The sequence below is a fragment of the Rhipicephalus sanguineus genome, chromosome 4 (genome assembly GCF_013339695.2).
Source record: "Rhipicephalus sanguineus isolate Rsan-2018 chromosome 4, BIME_Rsan_1.4, whole genome shotgun sequence".
NCBI classification, from domain to species: Eukaryota; Metazoa; Arthropoda; class Arachnida; order Ixodida; family Ixodidae; genus Rhipicephalus; species Rhipicephalus sanguineus.
Genome location: NC_051179.1, coordinates 47,529,569 through 47,544,304, shown reverse-complemented (window position 1 = coordinate 47,544,304; position 14,736 = coordinate 47,529,569). Strand labels below are relative to the sequence as shown.

Below are 14,736 nucleotides of genomic sequence, written 5' to 3'. Positions count from 1 at the left end.
GCTTGCGTATGCTTGTAGCGTCGCCGTCATCGTCCATCATCGAGCGGCTTCAGTAGATCCCCCTGGGCGGGTAGGTGCCAATCATCCCAGGAGCATCATCATCATCATCATCAGCCGCGAGCTAGGTGTCACATGAGGTGTCACGAGCATTGTATCGAGACACGCGCACTCCTTGCTGCTTGCTCTGGTTCTCTGCCAGGCTGACGTGTCTCCTGCTGCTAGCTAAGCATGGCGTCCAAACGTCGTGGTGGGAACGACGGGCAGGAAGGACCTTCGAAGCCGCCCAAGCTGAGCCGTGGCGGTCGGAGTCGTGGTGGGCATGGTGGGCAGGAAGGACCTTCGAAGCCACCCAAACAGAGCCGTGGTGGCCGGAGTCGTGGTGGCCATGCCGGGCAAGAAGGACCTCCGAAGCCTTCCAAGCTGAGTCGTGGTGGGAATGCCGGGCAGGAAGGACCTTCGAAGCCGCCCAAACAGAGCCGTGGTGGTCGGAGTCGTGGTGGGCATGCCGGGCAAGGACCTTCGAAGCCTTCCAAGCTAAGCCGTGGTGGGAATGCCGGGCAGGAAGGACCTTCGAGGCCACCCAAACAGAGCCGTGGGGGTCGGAGTCGTGGTGGGCATGCCGGGCAAGGACCTTCGAAGCCTTCCAAGCTGAGCCGTGGTGGGCATGCCGGGCAGGAAGGACCTTCGAAGCCGCCCATGCTGAGCCGTGGTGGTCGGAGTCGTGGTGGGCATGCCGGGCAGGAAGGACCTTCGAAGCCGCCCAAACAGAGTCGTGGTGGGCATGCCGGACAAGGACCTTCGAAGCCTTCCAAGCTGAGCCGTGGTGGTCGAAGTCGTGGTGGGCATGACGAGCAGGAAGTACCTTCGAAGCCGCCCAAGCTGAGTCATGCTGTAGGTGGTCCTACAGCCGACCGCCTGGCACCCGAAGTGCCTACTCCGGTACCAGCTGCACGTCGTCGTCGTCCCAAGACCAGGACCGAGACCTCGGCAACCACCGCCGCCCAAGGATCTCCGGACACCACGGAAGTTCAGCGGAACACGTCTTCCGCCGCTGCTCCCACCTCTAGGGGTGGTGTGGCGTCGTCGTCTGGCATCCTTTCGGTGACGACGAGGACGACTGCAGCCCCTTCACCATCTTCGCCTAGTTCCGAAGACGACGAAGTCGAAACTATACGATGGCACGCGGCCGACTGCGAAGACCAGTCGGACCCCGCGTCTGACGGCAGTGCGTGCGGCAGTTCATTCGCCGTCTCGCAAGAGTCCGGCAGCGGCAGTCGCCGTGCCTCCAGCGTCGTGCTGGCTGCACCTGGTCGAGTTGGCGCGTTGGACGGGCCGTTCAACTCGACCATGGTGGAAGGGGGCGTGCCCATCCATCAGGCTCCAATTCCTAGCATGACGTCCACAGGAGGCCCGTCAACCAGGACCCTGGTGCCCGACACCGAAGACGAGGCTCTGACCGATGTGCCGCAACCCCTGCCGTCCCCGCCGCCTCCACCGGAGTCCTCGCCAACTGTGGTCATTCCGCCGTGTCCTCTGGGACTGCACAGGCAGATGCAGCTGCGCGAGATGCGGCGTCATGGTGTGCTGTACAGCTGGCAGCTGCCACCGCCTTGAACCGCTTGTAAACCAGTAAAGTGTTCCTCCGCGCAGTTGTGCTATGTTTTATTAGTTGATGCGCTGTTAACCCTTTCAGCCCTGGATTATTTATTTTGGTCGGGGACATTTTTTGTGTTTGTTTTCCTAATAGTTATGACCTCAGAAGACCACAAACGAAAAATTTAGCCAGTAGTGCAAGTATTAATGGATTTACAGACATGACATCAAATTAGGTCATCAGGACTCAGCGGTTGTGAAATGAGAAAAATGGCATCTTTTTTCCCGCTATTCACTAGAGTACACAAAATGTGAACCACGTCTCATTTTTCAATGTGATACTCATTGAAACAGCTTCGGTACGTCGACCCGAAAATTGCGCTTAGCCGCCTCAGCTGACCCGCCACGGCGTCACCCATGACTTCGGTCAAGCTGCTTCTTCACTACGGCTCCCAGCTCCGCAAGCATGTCACCATTTTGGTGTCAAACGCAGTGGGGATCATTGAAGAAGTATGCCCCCGAAAATGGCGAGTTTTGGTTTCATTTCCGAGGTGCTAGAGGAAATGTTGTGTCATGGTGTCAATTGACACCGCCAGGGCCGAAAGGGTTAATCACATTACTTTAAATATTTTATTATGTTAGTTGTTGTTATTTTCATTAACTCACTAGTATGGTAGTAATGAATTAACTTATTCACAGTACATAGTTAATGCAGCTAATTTCACTACAGACATTGTTTTTATGAGCGAACTGCATGGTGCTCTTGTACGCTGTTAATCACGTGACCTTTTAATGTTTTTATGATTTATGTAATATTTTATTCGTACCTACGCTGCAATGTTAGTATAGTTATAGTAATGAATTATTTTCGATGCGTAATTACGGCAGCGCATTAATTGCATTCATGTAAATGTTTCGGTATTCTCAATGCATTTTTTCTAGCTTTTTATTGCGTTGCTTATCGTTGTTTTTTTTTTTTGTTTTTCTGAGCCACCACTGCAGACCTGTAATATATTTGTTTGAACAAGAGCCCCTATGCTCCATGCGTTGTTTTTTATATCTTCATGCGAAACATGACGTGGCCGCGTTTTATGCGTGGCTACCTCTACCTCACACGCGAAAACTAACATAAACGTTTATGAAAAACGTTCGATGGAGTTGGTATTTCTTAACATATATTTACCAGATGGGTGCCGCTTTACATTGGTACCCTGAGCCACCAAGTTGCCTACGAGCCACAATAATTATTCCCATAACTCCATAATAAATACTTCTGCAAGCGTTTGGCATTAGGTAGCATCGTAATCGGGTGTAATTTTTAAGGCGAAAGCCTTAAGTGCCTCATCGAAAATTGACCTTCGGCGACGCCAACACGAGTGGTGCAAAAATCATCTCGTGATGACGTCAGTGATCGACAAAATTCGTGGCATCATCATGACGTCACAGAACGTCATCACACGGCATCGTTGCTTTGTCAAAGGGTGGGGCGATCACAAAGGCAAAGGCAAAGCCAGGTGAGGTGCGGAAAGGTTGCAATGCCTCCGATCCTGGAGGTAACGCAAAACCACGTTAGGTGCAGAAAGCTGTCACCGGGTGGCGGGCGAGGATCAATACATTGATTGAGAAGAAAAACAAGATGGCTTTCACCTTCGAGTCGTCTTAGGCGAATGCATAAGCGACCCTGTGAGCTTTTTTTTTTCTTTTTCACGTTTTCCCTCCTAATGCAAAGTCATTGATAAAACAGGTAAAGTGCCAAGAAAGAAACCTCGTGTCATCCCCCACTACCGCACGCCTTATAAACACGGACGCCGAATTGACGACGCGTATTTTCGCAACTGCTTTTTGTGGGTGACCGGCATCTCTAATATGTCTATCGTAACACGTTTTTCTGAATGTGACTCCAGATTATTGTATATACTCTCGCACCCGTGAACACGCGTTATCTCGATCGGCGCGGCCGGCACAGGGATTGCGGATTCGATTATGTCACAGCTGACATCGAGCGAACCCCGCGTATATAATAATACGATATTCTGTTACATAGCATATCAGGGGCGTAGCCAAGGGGGGGGTTGGGGGGTTTCAACCCCCCCCCCCCCCGAAATTTTTCAGTTTTGCTTGCGTATATAGGCACGCACACATACAAACGCACGCACGAACATACATAAAGTATGGTTGAACCCCCCCCCCCCCCCGAAAAAAATTTCTGGCTACGCCCCTGTAGCATATCGTTACATCTTGTCCGAACAGACAAGGTGATGCATTTCAATATTACGCGCCCTCATTGGGGGTTCACGCGTGCTTAAACAATATTCCTAAATTAAAACCACTTTTATTAAACGTGTCATCTGCTTCAAATATCTTTTTATCCTCGTACGATAGAGGCATGAAATAATCTTCCCGATAAAAGTTTGACACGCGGTGCATTATAGCATTTTGAATCTTATTTTCAGTGAAAAGCATTTTGCTCTGACTGCTGATCGTTCGATTGACTGTTCTACTTGAAAATCGTTGCAATAACGTTGCTTTTGTAAAGAAACCCGTGAAGTTCCCGCATTTCTGTTTAGCACACTTAAATGAGGACCACGCTGCTATGTTGCATAATATTGCAGTATATATATATATATATATATATATATATATATATATATTAAAAACGCTTTCTTTATTTCATTATACAAACGCACGGAGGCAAACATGTCGATCGTATACAACAGAAATGAAATGCACGGCTATTCGTATTTGCTACCCTCCCTCCCTTGATTCAACGTCTCGGTATGCCAGGTGTCCGAGTGACGTCAGAAAATTCCAGCCATGCCTATCTCGGCATCGAAAACAACATAATCCGTCGTGGAGTTGACAGCAGCCCGCCACTTCATTCAGAAAACACAATGCTCCCATGCACAGGAGGCATAAAACATAACGATGTTTGTCTGTACAAAAGGTAAGCAAGCAATGCTGAAAATATGACATGCGTCCGTCGTCCAGCCCCCTATATGATCGATCAAAGAACGTCCTGTGTAATGTGCAACAGATAGCTCGGATGTGTGTGTTGGAAAAGGCAGCGTTTAAGACAGCGTTTAAATTCATACCAGCAGCGTTTAAGACAAATTCATACCAGTCGAATGTTTACGCGGTGCGTAAACATGAAATTGCGAAGAATTGAGAGAATAGTTGCGGAAACGTCGCTAAGAGAGATTTAGACGCATACTTCATAGTACAGGTACGTGACTTGTCACGTGATTACCCTGCATGACCACGCTCTCTTTTACATCGCTCAAGTACTTTAAAAACATCCACACAAATCGCGCACGCGTTGTGACCGTAAGTACCAACGTTAATTCTAGTGACAGTGACACAGGGCAACATTTCGTCAAGACGCAAGGTTACATTTTCCTCCACAAATACCTAAGGTTGGAGTCTTGGAGATACAAGCATGCTATGATTTCGAGTCTTTTAAACTGCGCGCACGAAAGATGCGCGGCAGATATGCATTTATGTCACTGCTGTTTCTACATTATCGTACTGTTTTAGAAAACTTCAATATATGTCTTGAACTCGCGCAAACATCAGTCCTACACTACAATAATCTGTATGTAACATAACGAATGTCACGTTAAGGCTGGCGCATGGTGGTGCTGATTTCTTCGAGTTTGCACTTGTCGTGCGGATTCATAAACGAACCCAGGGGGCAGCGGAAGGCCGCAGCGAATTCGGCCACGTGCCTCAGAGGTCCGTTGACGCGGGCCCACGCCGAACTGACGTCACTCGCCTGCTGGCGGCTCGCGAAGAGCGGGTTCGCGTTCTCGCAGTGGCTAAGCCCGTAATAGATGAAAAACAGCTGTTCCGGTGAGAACTGGCGCGCCGCCTTGAAACGGAAGTTGGAGATCTCCTTCAACATGTACTCCTCGAAGGACTGGTAGGCCAGGCCGACGGCCAACACGTCCAGCATGTCCGCGGTCGAGGTCCTCTCGAACAGTAGCAGCGTGTGAGGCAGAGTCCGACCCACCGAAGCGCTCATACGGGCGTAGTCCTTCTGGAGGCACCCGCGCAGGTTCTCGAACACGGAGGCCGGATCGGACCACGTTGTGTTCAGGTAGAATCCGTAAGCCAGGAAGTAGATGTACTTGAAGAGGCTCCAGTAGATGCGAGTGCCGACCCGGGCGATGTGAAACTTGCGCAGCCTGCGGTCGATGGGCATGGCGAAGTCGAACACCGGCAGCGGAATCTCCAGGTGTCTGAACGGAGCGCCCAGGTGCGGCCACGCGTTCAGGGAGCCCTTGTTCCAGCCGGCCCTGAGGTCCTCTTCGGACGTCTCCAGAGTTCCGCGCGCCCTCTTGACGGCCCGCTGAAGCCAGAAGTAGAAGAAGGAAGGGAGCTGCGGGCTGCTACTGGAGTCTTCCTTGTAAAGGCCGGTCAGGTACTTGCTCCTGTACTCCTTGTCGAAGAACCTCTTCGGCACCAGGGGCTCCCACGAGACGCGCGCCAGCTGTTGGGACACGTGATCGGCGAACTCGTGCGTGAACCAGCGCGAGAAGTCGTTGCCGAGGTGTCTGGCCAGGGTGGCGTTGAGGTGATCCAGCACGAGCTCCTGCACGACATCCCAAGAGATCCGGGCTACGGAACGGTCGTAGGCCAACGCCATGACTAGCGGCGCCTCGAAACGATCCATGAGCCTCACGCAGTAGTGTTCAGGAAGCAATGGCTGCGCAGCGCGAGGGTTGCGGCCGTACGCGATCGAGGCAAGCCGGTGTCGCACGGTGGCGTTGGCGATGAGAGGCGAGAGCGCCATGCAGACTCGGAACGCCAGGTAGTTGAGGAGGTCCGGCTTGCGCAGGGTCTGCTGCACGTCGCTGCCGAAGCTCAGCAGATACTCGTAGTTGGGCATCTTGACGAACCGGTTGACCGCCGCGATGTGGTCGCCGAAGGCCTCTTCCGCGAGGAGCGCCCAGTGGACCACGCGGGACTCCGGCAGCTGGTCCAGGTGCACGGTCGTGCACTGGCTCAGCAGTTCGAAGCAACCGGGAGCCCTTCGTGGAGCCATGCGTCGCGCTAGGTCCGCCTCGACCACAGCGACGTTGGTCGACAAGGGCCTGCCCAGGTACGACATGAGCGCCTCGTGAGCCTCGGCCAAGAAGGAGAACTCGGCGACGGAGGACCCTTCGACGGCGCCGGACACCAACTCGGGTTCTCCGATGGACATGAACGTGTACTTGTCTTCAGGGTCCTCGACGGCGGAGAGGTGAAAGAGGCTGTCCAGTCCCAAAAGACGGTAAAGGGTGCCGACCTTGGAGGCGACGTCCACGGCAAGGATCCTGTCCGAAGGCGAGTAAGGCCAGTGCTGCAGACCCACCATGTAGAAGAAGGTGGTGACGATGTCTCTGAACAGGGAAGCGGGCGGTTCGACGCACGCGTCAAAGAGGATCTTGGCCGCGGGCACCTCGGCGTTGGTTCGACCCAGTACGCTGACAAGGAAGCGGGAGTAGTTGTCCAGGAGGTCGTCGTCGATGGATCGCCTGTCCTGGTCAAGGGTGGGGCGGTGCTTGTCCATCCAGACGGAGCACACGTAGGCGTAGAAGTCGTCGCACGGGTCCACGGACGCGTTGAGCGAGCCGACGATGCGCACCGCTTCGTGGTTGCACTCGAGCGAGCCGCATAGATCGCTCTCTTGAACGACCTGTCATATTGAAAAGACAAAAATAATCGCAAGAATAGAAATACTAGGTAAGTTGAAACGGACTCGTGATCTATAGCGCAAGGAGACGGACACGCGAAAAAAAAGTGGCGCTGTCTTCGGCTGAATGTTTTTAAAAATAGGTAAAGAATAAATATACAAAATAACAAAAAAATGAGTTTGCTCACAGCACATAGAGATCTGTGGCCGCGCATTCACCCATTGCGGCTGCTGCATCGTTGAGAATGAGAAAGACGCTAGAGTTGAACGAAACGAGCTATGTAGAATATTGTTACATTGTAGAATATTGTTGAACATATATCAAGTGAAATATTTGTTTCACTAGAATTAACTCTCATGATATATGCGGAACTGAGCGCTCTTTTACTTTGTGAACAACGGGGAAGTGGTGGTGAGGAAAGGGGGCTGGTTGGAGGCGGCCGACTCTGGTGGCCTTCGTAATGCGGGACCCTCTGCAAGCGTACGACCGTACGTACCCCCCCCCCCCCAACACCCACACACACACACACACACACACACACACACACACACACACACACACACACACACACACACACACACACACACACACATACACACACACACACACACACACACACACACACACACACACACACACACACACACACACACACACACATGCACACACTGTCTCTCTTTCTCCTACTGACCACTCACTCACTCACTCACTCACTCACTCACTCACTCACTCACTCACTCACTCACTCACTCACTCACTCACTCACTCACTCACTCACTCACTCACTCACTCACTCACTCACTCACTCACTCACTTATAAATGTGCAGCGCAGAAGCGAGGTCGTGAGATATGCTGCACAGCGCCGATGAACAAGGACAGAAGTGTAAAGACTAGGAGTGTGCGAATATTCGAAAATTTCGAATAGCGAATCGAATAGCATTCAGTTCGATTTGTTATTGGGATCGAATTGTACATATGCGAAATGCCGAATATTTTTCAAATAGTTTTCGAATAATCAGCACAGACGGGAGAACCCGAAACCAACGAAACTCTGGAACAGCCAAAGGTCATTTTTCTTCTTTAATCACTGGATGACCTATATGCATGCAGCCCATGATCTTACGAGACTCCCTACGCTATATTGATTACCAGATGAAGGCGTTTCTTCCGAAAACTCCACAATTACTCTATGCTGCAGCTGCATCGCATTAACAAGCACTCATTAATATGAGTGCTTGTTAGCCACCCAGGACTTGATTTCTTTTTTTTCTACATGTTTTGCAACCTTAGTGCACTATTTATTATTGTTTATCACTTGTCTGTCAAAACGTTAGCTGTCTTTGTTAATTTAGCTAAAAATATACATGCCTTTTACTGTAATGTTCTACCTGCTTTTTGTTCTTCTGTCGTTTGTTTCCTTATTTGTAACCACTCCCCTCTTTAATGCCTTTGGCCCTGAGGGTTTTATTAAATAAATAAATAAATAAATAAATAAATAAATAAATAAATAAATAAATAAATAAATAAATAAATAAATAAATAAGTTTCTGTCTTCATCTTGTAATAACTGGGGATTACGGCTGCATTCAGCTTAACGAATAACAACAGACGCAAGTGTTGTGCATTGCGTAATTTGTTTTTGCAGATACAGCTTTCAACACTGATGTTTACATGCTATCGGTGCCAAGGCCCATGTTGTAATGACAGGTTCATCCGTTTTATTACAGTTTTAGTTCTATGCGTGGTGTTCGGGTCCAAATTGATTAGTTTTATATCTCAGTTTTATTCAAAAGCAGGCGACAAAGTATCACTGCTGTCACTGCTGTATTGCAACGTGCAGTTACAAAATATTTCGAAGGCTCTGGTCGCTGCTGTATACGAGCATCCCCCAGTTTTCATATTTGAGGTATTTTGAGTCAGTTAACAATAACCGTAATGTTCTTTGGTGAATGTTTGTGAATATTTGTTTAAATCAAAATTCTGTGGAATTCTAGGACTGTTTTGAGAATGGCTGTCTTACTGTTGGAAAACTATTCGAACAGTATTCGATTAGTATTCGTATTTGATTCGGTGTCATCACTATTCGATTCGTATTCGATTCGGTTCCAAGATTCACTATTCGCACACCCCTAGTAAAGACAGGACGAGCGATCGTCCTTTAAGTTTGTCCTTGTTCTTCGGCACTGTGCATGCAGCTATGTCAGATAAGTGTTCAAAATACGTCATTTGAGTATATAGTATACGTTCCTGAAACGTAACACAAGGTACAGCCTTCTTTCGGGGTAAAAATAAGAAAAAGAACCTCACCGTTGTTTCGTCGGCTTTGCCCGTGCACGAGGAATCCGAACCCGCGAATGCCTCGGGCGATTCGTCGGTGAAGTTGAATCGCAGGTGCGTGTACTCTGCGGCCGTTCGTCCCGGCACGATCATGTAGCTGACGATGCCCATGACTAGCACGGTGAGGACAACGAGAAGGGCGCTGTACGCGGCGTAGTTGCAGGCGCACACGAAGCGAACGGCGCGGTCGGCAACGACGAAAGGATGACCTGGGTCCAAGTAGGAGCGCGGCACGTTCAACGCCAGCTCGTCGGCGTCCTCCATGATGCACGAGCCACGAGAGGGACACGTGCGTGATTGGCTGGTTGCTTGCTTGCTACTGAATCCATGTAGCGCCGACCCACTACGGAGAACTGGCAAAGGAATCCAGGAGCCCTAGCCCTATCGGTATGATGATAGGCGACTATGGTATGGCACACTGAGTCACTGCACACTCTGTCCTGCACGGGGACAGGACACGCGCGAAAGTCTTTATACCGCACATGCTCTAAAGACGAGCATCTAAACCTGTCTCGCTTAGAAATCTTAAGAGGCATTTTAAACTCCTGTTTTAAACGCTGTGTATACGCACGAACAAACTAGCCCAAGCCTCAACCCTAGCAATACTTCCTTCCTCCATGCCCTCAGGCGCTTCGCAGCGCGACACTTCAGTTTCTACAGGCAACAACACGGTCATGCGTTCATATCCAGACAACGATGGAATGTAGCATGGATGAAATGACAAGTGGCGTCGATAACAAATCAGATTGCCGCATCAGAAACGGCCGATCGCCGACAAGCCCACGATCGAGAGAGCGTCAATTATTGGAAAACGGCGCATACAAATAGGCATGCGACCGGTGCACAGAGGGCCGCATTTCTGTACGCTCAGGGCGCCGGGTTTCTCGCGAACGGCGCCACCGAATCAACCGAATTCTGCGAGTTATAACAAGGTTCGCTTGAAAAGGCTGTAGCAGTTCGTCTTATAGTAGCATGCATTAGTGACATCCTATGGACTTCGACATTTCTGTTAAAACGTTTTATGTGTATTGTGTTTCGTCATTTGTGTAAGTTAATGTTCTTGTTGTACGGACACTGTTTCTAAATGTTCGTAGCGTCATACGATGAAATAAACTTTTTCTAAACAAATGGACGTATAAAGGCGTTACGTGGAAACAATCAAAGCGCGCACACATGTATTCACATATTGCCACGCGTCCTTCTTTTCCTGTTTTCATGTAATCGACTGGTTACACATGTAACCGCTGCCTTTAGCGCGCCGCGCCGAAATGTCGAACATCCCCGATTATATTAGATTGTCCAGATAAACTTGAGCGCGCAACGCGAACGATAGAGTTTATTTTGGAACCAGGTCCGCAGCCAGGAATTTTTTTCGGGGGGGGGGGGGGGGGGGGGCACTTCCTGAAAATTTTGACTATTTGAGAAAAACACCTATTTTGTTTATTTATTTTTGGTAAAAACACCTACTTCACCCAAATCCCCCCCCCCTCCCCCTGGCTACGGGTCTGTCTAGAATTAACGCGGCCACCAATGATAAGGCTGGAGTCTTCGATGTCGCACGTATAAATGCTGACGCGCCTTACCGCTGAGCAGATTATGCATGCGACGACCGACGACTGTGCGCGCCGATATCGTTGCATTTGAGTGTCATTCTTTTTCCGGGCACAAGTTCGCACAATGGAAAGTTTGATCTTGGCCGGCTGCGACTGCTTTTCTTCACCGTCACAACAACGTGACAGTATAATTCACGTGCATCGCAAGCTCACAGTCGGAACACACACACATAACAAAACATCAAAGCAAATGAAAACAGGAGAGCGTTACTCCCTATTTGTCAATGCCCGGGACTACCGCGAGCACACTTCATTCTGGACACGTGTCTACCTGTCTGGCAGGAACCTGAAGCCCGGATCAGTTGGGCGGCTAAATATAAACGTGCCGCAGCGGACGAGGACGCATGTGTATACGCACAGCGCGACAAGCCCGAGACAGACGCGTCTGTCACCGGCCTTGTTCGCGGAAGCCACCTTTGAAGCGCGCACAGAACGTGCCCGCAAATCATAGCTGACGACGGTTGAGAAAAGTCCGCCTCCGTGGTACTTCAGGGGATGCGGTGTTCGGCTGCCGAGCCGAAGGTTGCGGTTTCGCACCCGGCCGCGGCGGTCGCATTTAATTCTATGGAGGCAAAATAATGCGCGCGTTTTAAAGAACACCAGGTGGTCGAAATTCCCTGAGCCCTCAACCACGGCGTGCCGCGTAATCATATCGTGGTTTTGGCATGTGAAGCACCACATACGAAGCTGTTTAAGCTGTCGGTAACTTGTGCTCTGTCATGCGAAACAACTCGGGTGGGTATGCGCCACAGGAATTGGGAAGCCTCCACTACCCGTGTACAGCATGTGCGAGTTTCGAATGAAAACGAACCCGTGAAAGAGAGAGAGAGAGAGAGAGAAAGCGATAGAAAGAAAGAGGAAGTGATAAATAGACAAGATGTAGAGAAAGAAAGATAAAAAATAAAGGGAAACAAGGAAGGCCGCCTAGCTGCGCTCTTCCCTCAGGCTTGACACCACTAGTGCGAAGCTGTCATTATTATTATTATTATTATTATTATTATTATTATTATTATTATTATTATTATTATTATTATTATTATTATTAATATTATTATTATTATTATTGTTGTTGTTGTTGTTGTTGTTGTTGTTGTTATTGTTATTATTACCGTAGGGAAAGGAAACGTGTCTTTTTAAAAGTTAGGATTTCTAAACAAAAATGGGGCTTCCATAAATTCTTAAGCTCTCCAACTTTTCCGTAGAAACAACGGCCCTATGAAGAGGACAATTATAAAGTTAATTACTAAAGTTTTCTTTTAATTAGTCACTTCAATGTTACTTTAGCAGCGGCAGTATTTTTCCGCCTCGACTTCGTGCGCGAAGACGACAGGTGCCTTGTTGTCACGGGATTTTTATTGAAAAATACGTGTGGTCTAACATGTGGTGTAAGGAAAAAGTGCGTCGCATACGCTCCCAAGTTAATTATGTTTACAGAGAAGCAGCAAACGGAAGATCCGCGCGCAGCGGCTTTCGCAACGCAACGCTAACCTCACACGCCAGTGAAGCCGGCGTACGTCGACGTGTTCGATATCGGATGTCAGTGACTAGTCACCTTAATAATCCGGTTCTAAAACAATAGTTACCTACTATACATCTCGCTCAGACAGACAGATCTTCAGAGCTTGTAATTTAAGCATGCATAATAGGCTGCATAAGTTTGTAATATAAACATGTAAAAAACCTTGGCTTCAATTCCTACTAGAAGCCAAGGTACTCGTTATTTATTTATTTGCATCTATCTCGATTTTTCAATCCCAGCCAACGCATCGACGCCGACACCGGAACTCCCGTTAAGACTAACACTATCACGTTAAGAAAGTTGGTTCGTTAACTTAAACAAAACTATGGTGAGTTAGCTGTAAACGAGTTATCAGTACCTTCAATTTCTTTTATGGCCGACAGTGCTGGTGTTAATAGAGTAAATACGATATTGCTTCAAACAAACTCGTGGACATTTTGCCTAACGCAGTGCTTGCTGCGTCCACCGAAGTGGACGCGTACACATTGGCCTCCATTAGGGGGAGAAGGAGGGAGGGAGAAAGTGTTACCGCAGGCCTACCCCCCCCCCCCCCGAAAATATGACAAGCTTCGCAATGTATGCAAAAGTGAAAATGAAGCGATGCCATGCTCCTCGCAACTGCCTGTTTTTGGTTCACGGCTTTCCGGGTGTAAAGATGAGTAGTCAACGTTTATTAGAATAAAAGAGAGCTGAGCCAGTTGGTACGTATTCGTGTTAAAAGACAAGGCCTGCAAACATTGACACAAGAGAGAAGTCAAGCGGCGCTTGCGGTGTCTTTACTTCTCTCTTGTGTCCGTGTTTGTTCTTCGAATGCAATGTCAGGGGCCCACAGCAACCATTATCGTCAAAATCTGCATGGCCATAATTCTGTACTTTAAGCAATGACTGGCGGGACAGGTCAGACTGAGTGATCGTACGTGGCAGACTTGGCCCCCCTCAGATGACTAGGGGGTGCCCCCCCCCCCTTTCCCCCACGTGCATGCACAGACGCTCTCCGTTCGTACAATCCGTATGGTGTGCAAAACCGCAAGCACACAGCAACGCGTGAACGTCTTAAGAGCAGTTAGGTTTTCTACCGGCTGTACTACACATTGATCGACACTCCCTTCAAGCTCACTTCCCGTCTGAGAAGTTAACCCCCCGCCATGCGCTCGAAAGAAGGCCAAGGCAATTTTTCACCCGGACAGCTGCCACAAGGGGCTCGTTGCCAGAACTCCGGAGCTCGGAAAGCCCACGGTGTCCGCCATTAAGGTGTCACCGAACTCTCCAGACGGCGGCTCTCTCTAGTTCATTTATTTATTTTTACTTATTTTTCACGCTATACTCTTCTTTTTAAAGTTCCTCTCGCGCGAGTGTCTTCGTTTCCACGATTCAGCTCTCGTCTCACACATATCACCCTTTCATCTTTATGTCTCGCTCTTTAATTCGCGTGCCTGTATATATATATATATATATATATATATATATATATATATATATATATATATATATATATATATATATATATATATATATATATATATATATATATATATATATACAAAAATGTAAAAATTTCGGGGGGCGGGGTCAGGAACTGCGCAATCTTGGGGAGTTTCATAGTGGACCAGTGGTAAGCAGTGGGGCCCATACGTTATTGCGCCCGCGGGCACTTCTTCATTTTTAGTGGAGCAGTGGTGGGTCTTGTCCAATTTCTGTGGCACATACCTTCGCTATGGGGACAATTTGCCTGTACGGACATCCGTTTCGCCTCGGCGTATACGGCCTCGCTGTAATACACAACATAATCTTGGCTGCTGTCCTGCCTGGTTTGCCACATTGGTCGCCGAGTATGCGATGAGTCGGTATGTGCCCATTTTTGGTGAACTATACTCATAGCGAATTGGCCAAAGTGATGCAAGGTCTGTTGCCCTTAAGCATACTGAAGCGATTGCGCCCGATACGCACTATGTGCGGCGGCTTGATGGCTACTCGGCTTATTACTCGACTGCACGGATG

At 48.9% G+C, this 14,736-nt stretch overlaps 1 protein-coding gene across 1 annotated transcript; it reads left to right on the top strand.

The window, feature by feature from the left end:
- Positions 1–228: 228 nt before the first annotated feature.
- LOC125758223 (basic salivary proline-rich protein 2-like) lies at positions 229–1,614 on the top strand. The gene has a single exon (XM_049415181.1). The coding sequence runs from the start codon at positions 229–231 to the stop codon at positions 1,612–1,614; it is 1,386 nt and encodes a 461-aa protein (XP_049271138.1).
- The last annotated feature ends 13,122 nt before the right edge of the window (positions 1,615–14,736 follow it).

What these genes read in the sequence shown, in the direction of transcription:
- LOC125758223 (XM_049415181.1), top strand. Translation starts at nt 229, where the DNA reads ATGGCGTCCAAACGTCGTGGTGGGAACGACGGGCAGGAAGGACCTTCG.